Source organism: Crocuta crocuta, unplaced genomic scaffold (assembly GCF_008692635.1).
Source record: "Crocuta crocuta isolate KB4526 unplaced genomic scaffold, BGI_CrCroc_1.0 scaffold271, whole genome shotgun sequence".
Classification (NCBI taxonomy): Eukaryota; Metazoa; Chordata; class Mammalia; order Carnivora; family Hyaenidae; genus Crocuta; species Crocuta crocuta.
In genome coordinates, this window is record NW_027527824.1 from 5,491,929 (window position 1) to 5,502,391 (window position 10,463).

Here is a 10,463-nt window from a genome sequence, read left to right on the forward strand (position 1 = left end):
TAACAAAATTTTCACTCATAAAAACAAAGACTGATGGGCTGATTTCATAACAAGGAAAGAAAGCATATCTCACCGTCCTGTCCCCAAGCGCCAACTAGAAAATAAGAAAGAAAGAAAAAAACTGAGTTAGTCAATGTTGTGGGTGCCTGAAATTCCAAGCAGAATGAGTGATGCGGTCTAGTCTGACCATTTCTGAACCACCCCCGGACCATAGTCATACCTGTAGCCCAGGTAAGTGACATGTACTGCCGGGTATGGACCATGAGTTGCTGGTCCATTGGGATGAAACAAAGCAAAGAAGCATCTAGCATTACACTTGAACACTCACTATTTGACAGAAAGAGTTAGAAAAAGTTGAGGCTACTTTTCGGGCCACTGGGGAAATAGCAAACAAATTTTGCAGCCTAGTCTCCGTTTTGAAACTCAGACTGTGGAAGGAAAACAAGTTCTTGTTGAGGTACACATGTTGAGATTCTCTTTCTATCTCTGCCTCCACTTGTCTGATGGTTCAGGTTTTCCATCTGTTTTCTGCTTGAGCCCGAGATGGAGAGATTTGAAATTCCAATTACTCATCAACGAGACCCTGTGTGTTGAAGAGCCTGGTCACATTTCCACTGAGCTCCTCACTCAGCAATAGCTTGGGTTCATTACGAGGACCAGTTCCCCTAATGCTGTTTTTAAGTCCTCCAGAGACTTGGACCTCTGTTTTGCCAACAGCCTCTGCATCAAGTGAGACGCTGCCACCTGCCCAGTGCCCATCTATATCCAGAGCAGACTGGGCACATTCTCATGATGCCAAATCTTTAGGGATGCCTGGGACTTTGATATCCAGTCTTGCTCTCTCTCAAGCCTCCCCTACCCCCATCTTAGGAAATGCCTGACTTTGGGGCGCCTGGGTGGCTCAGTCAGTTGGGCGTCTGACTTCAGCTCAGGTCATGATCTCACGGTTCATGGGTTCGAGCCCCACGTCGGGCTCTGTGCTGACACCTCAGAGCCCGGAACCTGCTTCAGATTCTGTGTCTCCCTCTCTCTCTGACCCTCCCTTGCTCACCCTGTCTCTCTCTCTCTCAGAAATAAATAAAACATTAAAAAAAAAAAGGAAATGCCTGACATCTCCTTGCAGGAGTCGCGCCTTGCCCCTTGACACTCAAAATGTGTTCCTTGGACTAGAAGCACAAGAGCTCACTCAAAAGGCGGAATCGCAATCCCTGCTTCGGTCCTATGGAAACGAGCTCTAGAATCCCAGGTGATTTGCGTGAGCATTCAAGCCTGAGAAACTCCGAGGGAAGCAAGAAGTGACACATCGTGGCTGTGGCCCTCTGAGATAGGAGCCCCGGCTCTGATAGCATTTTCTAGGCCTCTGAAATAAAACCGTCCTGAACCATTTTGCATCGAGGAGCCTTGAAGTGCCCAGGCCTTCTAGACGGACAGTCTTCCGAGGTCAGCTTTAGCCCTGACCAGCTGTGCGGGTTTTCAACAAGTCATGTAACATCGTTGCCTATCAGTTTCCTCATGTGTAAAATAGGGGATGTAAGGGTCGCCTTTCATGGTGACGGTAAGAATTAAATCAGTTGTGTAAAGAAGTTTTCTGTGTACAGTCTCTGGCACCTAACAAATGGCAACCTTTTCTTTCTTTCTTTCTTTCTTTCTTTCTTTCTTTCTTTCTCTTTCTTTCTTTCTTAAATCTTATCTCCTATGAGATGTGGAATTGCTCTTGGTTATTTCTCCACTTATATTCTCCCTCGCTTCAAAAAGGACTAGGTTAATTGAAAGTTCTTAGTCACCTGAAAAGGACTGAAAATTATAAGGTGTGGTTTGTCTCTTGGAGACCAAGCTTGCTATACCCTCCACAGTTTGGGTTCAGCGCTCTGCTCTCCTCACAAGTGGTGGAGATGAGCTCTTCTAATCTCTTCTGTGTTAGTTTTTAAGGGCCGGGCAGTTCACTGACGAACTAGCTCGTCTTTAGAGGCCGAGAGACTTTGTTTTCAATAGCTACCAACCCAAATGTTCCCCGTGTCGTCTCCAGGCATCTGGAGCACACTTTTATGGTNCTTATCTCCTATGAGATGTGGAATTGCTCTTGGTTATTTCTCCACTTATATTCTCCCTCGCTTCAAAAAGGACTAGGTTAATTGAAAGTTCTTAGTCACCTGAAAAGGACTGAAAATTATAAGGTGTGGTTTGTCTCTTGGAGACCAAGCTTGCTATACCCTCCACAGTTTGGGTTCAGCGCTCTGCTCTCCTCACAAGTGGTGGAGATGAGCTCTTCTAATCTCTTCTGTGTTAGTTTTTAAGGGCCGGGCAGTTCACTGACGAACTAGCTCGTCTTTAGAGGCCGAGAGACTTTGTTTTCAATAGCTACCAACCCAAATGTTCCCCGTGTCGTCTCCAGGCATCTGGAGCACACTTTTATGGTTAGCCTGTAGTCTTGGATCCCTAGCCTAACGTAGCGCAAATGGCTCCTTACATCTTCTGGTAAATGAAGCTCCTTGGTACCACTGGGCAGCACCAAGGGAGGCTGTTGAGCCTCCCACAGTCTGGAGAAATATGCCCCTTTCTCATTCCATCCTACTTACCCGACAGGAGACAGAGTCCCAGAACTCTCCAGAGGTTTTTCTGTTCCATTATTCTCTCACCGGATGGATACGTCGTATTCTACCTAAGATGGCGGAGCCTGGTGGCTTATTACTTCTGAAAAAGAAACCGGAGGACTTTTTCAACCCCCCTGCAGCAGGTGAGGACCTTGAGGGCATTGTTCCCAGTGCCCGGATGAAAAAGGGAGCCATGTTAGGGGGAGACTCACCATTTTCCGAAGCAGGCACCTAAGGCTGGGAGGGGAGGCGAGTTTCTGAACCCCACACAGGAAGTGTGCAGGGGCTCTGGGCCTGCGGGGCCTACGTCACTTGGAAACGTTCGAGGCAGAGGCAGCCACCTGGGTTGGCTGGGGAGAGATGGGCCCCAGATCTGCGTCTTCCCATAGCACAAGCAAGAGCCTTTGGCAAAACCTGAGGGTGAAACGAAAAATACCTGCAATTTAACTGCCCCGGGGCCTTGTACGATGTAACTGCCCATTGGGACCCCCCTTCTCAAATACTCCCTCTCCCCAAATAAGCTGTGACAAGGAAGGAAGCACTAAATATTTGCTTAAAAAAAAAAAAGGATTTTAAGTAATCTCTACCCCCAACATGGGGCTCGAATTTACAACCCTGAGATCAGAAGTGGCATGCTCCACCCACTCAGCCAGCCAGGCGCCCCCTTGCTTACTTTATGGTGTGTCCTCCAGGGAACAGCGAGGTACAGACATTTTAGTAAAAAACCCCCTTGGCTTGGAAATATAAGTTGGCTTGAAACCGCGATATCCATTTTTATTTTTTTGGCCTATAATCTTGACAAAAATATGTTGTTTTTTTAGGCTTATTTATTTATTTTGAAAGAGAGAGAGGGGGAGGGGCAGAGAGAGAATCCCAAGCAGACCCTGCACTGTCAGTGTGGAGCCTGACGCAGAGCTCGATCCCACAAACTGCAAGATTTATGACCTGAGCCAAAATCAAGAGTTGGATGCTTCACCGACTGAGCCACTCAGGTGCCCCTACAAAAATATTTAAAAATAGAACATTCAGGGGCGCCTGGGTGGCTTAGTCGGTTAGGCGTCCGACTTTCGCTTAGGTCATGATCTCGCGGNGGGATGTGAGTGTAAATTGATACAGCCTTTATTTTTAAGCTTACATTATTCAAATGCTTATTATATGCCAGGCCTTGTGCTCAGGGCTCTGCCAACACATCTTATTCAATCCTCAAAACAGCTCTCCAAGGTGGGTATTACTTTTATCCCCATCTTATACTTGGGCAAACTGCGGCTTGGACGGGTTACCTAATTGGTTGTAGAGTACACAGCTGGGACTTAGAAAACATTTTGGCAAAACTCACTTTGTAAATATATAATATCTATTATGCTGTAGTTATGTGCTGGGTACCAGTAATGGCAGGTGTAACAAACAGCCCTTGTAGATGTTAAGTGTATGATTTCAGGAGAGATGGTCGCTTAGCTGACTGAGCCACCCAGGCATCCTGACAGTGTCAAAATTCTTTTTTTTAAAATAGTTTTTATTTTATTTTTGAGACAGAGAGAGACAGACAGTGTGAGCAGGAGAGGAGCAGAGAGAAAGGGAGACACAGAATCTGAAACAGGCTCCAGGCTCTGAGCGAGCTGTCAGCACAGAGCCCGACACAGGGCTCGAACCCACGAACTGTGAGATCATGAGCTGAGCTGAAGTCAGACACTTAACTGACTGAGCCACCCAGGCGCCCCAGTATCAAATTCTTTTAAAAAGTTTAGGGGCGCCTGGCTGGTTCAGTCGGTGGAAGGAATATGAGGCTCTTGTGGGTTCGAGCCCCACTTTGGGTGTATAGATGACTTAAAAATAGAAATCTCTTGGGCACCTGGGTGGCCCAGTTAAGTGAACGACTCTTGATCTCAGCTCATGTCTTGATCTCGGGGTTGTGAGTTCTGGCCCTGTGCTGGGCTCCATGCTGGGTGTGAAGCCTACTTTCAAAAAAAAAATCTTACAAAAAAAGTTGAAATGAAAAAAGGTTTTAATGACAGAATTAATACATGCACATGTTAAAAAGAATGAAGGGCACAAAAGGGGAAATGATGAGAGCCTCCTGCCCCACCTCACCTCAGCCCTACTCCTCTCCCTAGAGAAAACCACTTTTAACTTTGTGAACTGTTTTCTTCTCGTGGTTACCTTCTTATCTCTGAATAAGCACCATCATCACTGGGGCTCTCTGGGAAACAAAGTTTGAGACGGAGATTTGTGTGCAGGAGGCCCACTGAGGGGACACAGGAACAGCATCTGGAAGGGAAGGAAGCAGAATTAGGGGACTGAGGGGGGAAGGGACACTAGTCAAGGTAGCAGCAGAGAGCCTGGCCAATGCCACGGGGAGTTCTCGGCCTGGGACGACCTTTCAGGATGCTCCTGAACTGAGGCACCAGGCCCATCATCTGGTCTTGGATGTGAACTCTTCCCAGAAAGGAAGTAAGAACTTGGCCAAGGCAGCTGCTTCTGCTGAGGACAATGCCCATGGAAGAGCTCCGTGGAGAGCCCCCAGGGGATACAATGCCAGCAGGTGGGGGGAGTGAGCAGTCCTCAAGGGGAAGGCTGGGCAGCACCACATGGCACGACACGGTTCACCCCCTGCTGTATAACAATTTCAGCCTCTCCTTGAACACTCACTTCAGGACCTTGCTTGATCTCTTTCCCGGGAGAAGCTTATAAATGGAAGGTTAGTGGGACAAATTGTGGGCCCACTATACCACCATTCTGGGGCCCCATCTGGTAGTCATCTCCCTCCTTTGTTACCAATTCTGGATTGCCCCCAGCCTCGGCTAGTACTTCTGCTAACCTAGGAGAAGACTTAGCTTGAGGAATCTGAGTCCCAAGAGTCTGGTCACCTGGCCTTTTCAGGCTGTGAACCCCTGCATTTTGTATATATTCTCCCTGTTCCCTGCAGCTCTGATGATAAAGAAAGATTCCTTATGCTGGAAGAGCGAGTCATTTTTTTTTTCCTTTAAAGTAAGCTCTTTGCCCAATGTGGGGCTTGAACTCACAACCCTGAGATCAAGAGTCACATGTACTGACTGAGCCAGCCAGGCTCCCCAAGAGAATCCTTTTTTTTTTTTTTTTTTTTGCCTCCTGGTCTCTTGGCCGTGGTAGGGGGCAGGTACAGCTTAGTTTAATAGCGCTCTTGCTGGGTACCATGATGGAAGCATTGTGCTTTTGGAAACCATGGCCTCTAGAAACACAGAGTCTAGAATTATGGGGACAGCAAGCATGAATTTCCTGAATGATTCACTGGGAGTAATGGTCAGCATGAATACTCCTACTGCCAACCCTTCGTTCCTGGATGCATGGATTCTACCTCCCGGGGACAAAGTCCCATATTACAGTCATTGACTTAAAATGTATGATAGCACAGCCTGAAGGACAGTGCCCCAGGCTGGGTGTCACCTCTGAGTCAATACATTTGTTATATCTTCAAAAAGCTTTTCCATTGATCCATCAGCTAGTAGCTTCAGGATGGGCATCGTATATGATAGCACCAATGGATCCTGTGGCAACATGTCCATGTACCTTTGTTATTAAGTAGGTCCTATGGTCCCTAGTGGTGCTACACAGAATCTAATGTGATGGATCTGACAATATGTGAACTCTTGAACCAGTGGGCTTTGCAGGCAAGAAAGTCAAATCCACACCCAGAATATGTATCAGTTCCTATGAAATGAATCAAGTCCTTTCCAGGTTTCGTTTGGAGAGGATCCAATGTAATTAACTTGCCAAGAAGTGACTCATTCATTTCCTCTAGAGAGGGTCCCAAACAGGAGGCTCAGCACTGGACTGTTTCAGCAGCAAGAGTATCTAGATCAGCGTTGGCGAGGGAGAGCCCTCACCGTTGTACCTAGGTATAGCCTCCACCACTGCTACCACGGCTACGTTTATAACCGCCCCTGTCCTTGCTTTGGGATGGCCAAGGGCAGAAGCTAGTTGACACTAGCTGGCCGAGTCATTTTCTTCCACTTTGTGTGATAGTGCCTCTTCCGTGATGGATGTTTTCTGGTAGGTGGTTCTATAACACAATGGCCTTCACATTTTATGATTCCAGAGGTCCATAGCCACGTGTCTTCTTCATCCTCCCTTGCCCCTAAGCTTCTAATTTTCCTCGTAGCTTCTAATCTTCCACGTTCTAGGCCCCTGACCAATAAAGTAAGCCATTCATCACTGTCCACAAATCTCTATATATTCTAGAAGCAGGCCACTTCTCTTTCCACATGAAGTGGGTGACCATGGATGGTGCCAGAAGTTCTGCTTTTGGGGAGGATTTCCCCTCACTACTCTCTCTCAAGGCCACTTCTGAGTGGGCATGCAGGGCTGTAACCGTTCATTCTGGCTTGCCTCCCCGTACCGAGCTGACATCTGCCCGACGCTGTTGTTCCTTTTTAGACCTATCTCCCTGGGCCCTTGGAACTCTCTCGTGCAGAGATTGCCTGAAATCCTCAACCTCTTCACACAGTGCTTTTCCCCAAACCGCCTATCTCGCAGAAAGCTTGGCTCCTCTTCTCTTCTCCTTCCCTCCTCAAGATACTTCTTCTCTTTCCCTTTCTCCAAATGCCCTTATCTCCTGTAGGACAAGAGTAAAAAGTTTGACTCTTTGTTCTTCATGATCCCTTCAGCCCGTCATATTCCCACTCTCCCGCACAAAACCCTTGTGGAGATGCTGTTAGTGTCTTATGCCCCATCCCCTCAGCCCATCTATGACCTCAGCGGCAGCTCCGGGGTCTGGAGTGAGCCAGCGGTCACTTCTGTTGTCTCACCTCAAAAGCCTGTGCAGGTAGGCAGGATCCTGAATCGGCAGGAGAGAGTAGGGACTTACTGCCCCCAGGGGCAGCCCTGATCTAATGGGAGAGGAGATAGCGGATCATGTCCCCAGCCTCCTATCTGTCAGAAGATTGATTCATTTCTGAAATGCATTCTACATTCATTTCTGAAACCATTCTACATGTTTCCTCAGAGGGTCTCCTTAGAGACTCAAGTTGCAGGTGACCGGAGCAGTAACTAGCTTACTAAAGCACTCTTCATCTGCTCTTTTTCTTTTTTTAATTTTTTGATGTTTAGTTATTTTTTTTTTTGGGGTGGGGGGGTTGGGGAGAGGCAGAGAGAGAGGGAGACACAGATCTGAAGCAGGCTCCAGGCTCTGAGCTATCAGCACAGAGCCCGACGTGGGGCTCGAACCCACGGACTGTGAGATCATGACCTGAACTGAAGTAGGACGCTTAACCGACTGAGCCAGCCGGGAGCCCCTGATCTCTCCTTTCTTGTCTTACTGTCCCTACAACCTCATTTTGGCTTGATAGGATCAATTCTCTAATAAACCACCAGTTTCTACGTCCTGCCATTCGCTTTCTCCCCCTCTTCTTTTGAGGGTTTGCCAACCTACCGCTCTCGCACTCCTTCACGTTCATTAGTCACTTACATTCCTGGTTTGCACTTTTGCTCTCTACCCTCAACATTTGAGTAACGTCCAATGAGCCATCATTCTGTCTGGCTTCACATGTCCTTGACTTCCTTAGTTTCTATGGTCTTTATCTCTACTCCACCTCAGGTAATCCCTAAGACACACTTTTGACTTTGTCATCACCAGAGATCTCTCCATATCTGAAATCTTGAACTTTCTAGCTTTTTATTTTTCCTTGTACTGTCTGCAAAATATTCCATTGGTTAGAGGTACTGTTATTTATTTGACTGATCCTCTAGGCTTTTTTTTTTTTTAAATTTATTTCTAGGAGAGAGAGAGAGAGACAGCGTGAGCAGGGGAGGGTCAGAGAGAGAGGGAGTCACAGACTGAAACAGGCTCCAGGCTCTGGGCTGGCAGTCAGCACAGAGCCCGATGCGGGGCTCGAACCCACGAACCGCGAGATCATGACCTAAGTGAAAGTCGGACGCTCAACCGACTAAGCCACCCAGGCGCCCCTAGGTTTGGTTTTACATACCTTTTGTTGTTACTTCAAATAATGCTGCAACATAATTCACAGACACTTATCTCTTTCAGCAAGTATGTCCGTAGGATAAACTCCAAGAAGAGAGATTGTTGGACCAAAGGATATGTGCAGCTAAATTTTGACAGATATTTTCAAATTGCCCTCCCAAAAAGTGGTACGAATTTACACTCAGTAAGTGTATGAATGTGATTTTTCATCATATCTTTGTTAATGCTGGGAGTTTTTCTGTCTTAAAACTTTTATTTATATTTTAAAATGAATCCATATTTTCATCTAAATCACACAACTGTCAGATTAGCACTGCAAGGCTTATAACGAAAACCAATAATCTCCTGCCTCCCTCTTCCACCCCTTAAACCATTTGGAGTTGATTTTTTTTAATGTTTATTTATTTATTTTGAGAGAGAGAGAGAGAGAGAAAGGGCACAAGCAAGGGAGGGGCAGAAAGAGAGAGGGAGACAGAATCCAAAGCAGGCTCCATATTGTTCTACCTCTAAATCAGCATCACACCATCTTAATTTTTAGAGCTTTATAGTAAATTCTGGTATCTGATAGAGTAAGTTTTGTACCCTTGTCTTTCTTTTTGGGAGTGACTTGGCTATTCTCGGCTTTTTACTTTTCCATATAAATTTTAGAATCATCTTAACAATTTTACTAAAAATTCTGCTCAGGGGCGCCTGGGTGGCTCAGTTGGTTGAGTGTCTTGACTTCAGCTCAGGTCATGATCTCGTGGTTCATGGGTGCAAGCCCAGCACTGGGCTCTGTGCTGACAGTGCAGAGACTGCTTGGGATTTTCTCTCTCTCTCTCTCTCTCTCTCTCCGATTCTGCCCCCTCCACCACAATCTCTCTCAAAAATAAATAAACTTTAAAAAAAAAAAACCTCTGCTGAGATTTTGTTAGAAAATGGAATAAACTTAATTTGGGGAGAATTGATTACCTTTATGGTGTTAAGTCTTTGACTACATAAACATAGTATAACTCTCCATTTATTTAGGTAAATAAAAATGGCTCTTACAAATGTTATATCTCTATCTAGGTTGTATGCATATATCATATATCATATACCTCTTTCTAGGTCATATACATTTTTTGTTAGATTTTTGTTGGATATACCTTCACACTGTAGTAGTATAGTAGGTGGCATATATATATATATTTTTTGTTTTGGCTATGTTTTTAGTTGGTCATTGTTAGGTATAGAAATGTTTATTAATATTATGTATATTACTCTTATATCCAGTTTCATTGTTAAATTCTATTGTTCTTAATTATTTACATTTTTTTGTTTGGTAAAGTAAAAAAAAAATCATGTCATCGGCAAACAATTACAGCTTTATTTCCTCTTTTTTGCTCTGTTAGCCTCTAATTTATTATTCTTATCGTACAGCTCTTGGGTAGGGCCTCTGACATAACACTAAATAAAAGTGAAGACATCAGGCATTCTTCTCAATTCTTAATTTAGGAATGAATCTGCTATTTCCCCACTTAGGATAATATTTGCTGTAAGATTTTAATAGATGCTCTTTATCAGGTTAAGGAACACCCTCTAGTTCCAGTTTACAAAGAGTTTTTATCCTGAATAGGCAAGGAACTCTATCCAATGCTTTCTCTGCTTCTCTTTAGAGAACATCTAGAGACCATAGATGTTCTTATGGTCTTTCCTGTTAATCTGTTTTTGTGGTCAATTACATTTATAGGTTTCCTAATATTTAAACATTGTTATGTAACTGTGACCTCTTAATCTATTTATGTGCTCAATTACATTTATAGATTTCCTAATACTAAACATTTTTGTATAACTATTTAGTAGTAGTGTTTTTTTCTTTCTTCCTTTCTTCACCTGGTTGGATTCAATTTGCTAATATTTTGTGTAGGATTTTTGTTTCTGTTTTCATGAGTGAAATA

At 44.9% G+C, this 10,463-nt stretch overlaps 1 protein-coding gene across 2 annotated transcripts in view; it reads right to left on the bottom strand.

The window, feature by feature from the left end:
- The window catches only part of CD3E (CD3 epsilon subunit of T-cell receptor complex), a 12,851-nt gene extending 9,982 nt beyond the window's left edge, over window positions 1-2,869 (bottom strand). For both annotated transcript variants that reach the window (XM_077777315.1, XM_077777306.1), the window contains exons 1-3: window positions 2,804-2,869; window positions 2,577-2,691; window positions 74-94 (exon numbers count right to left, since the gene is read on the bottom strand). In XM_077777315.1, coding sequence (XP_077633441.1) covers window positions 74-94; window positions 2,577-2,625 — 70 coding nt within the window. In that variant the 5' untranslated portion in view covers window positions 2,626-2,691; window positions 2,804-2,869. The remainder of the gene's footprint in view (window positions 1-73; window positions 95-2,576; window positions 2,692-2,803) is intronic.
- Window positions 2,870-10,463: the final 7,594 nt, after the last annotated feature.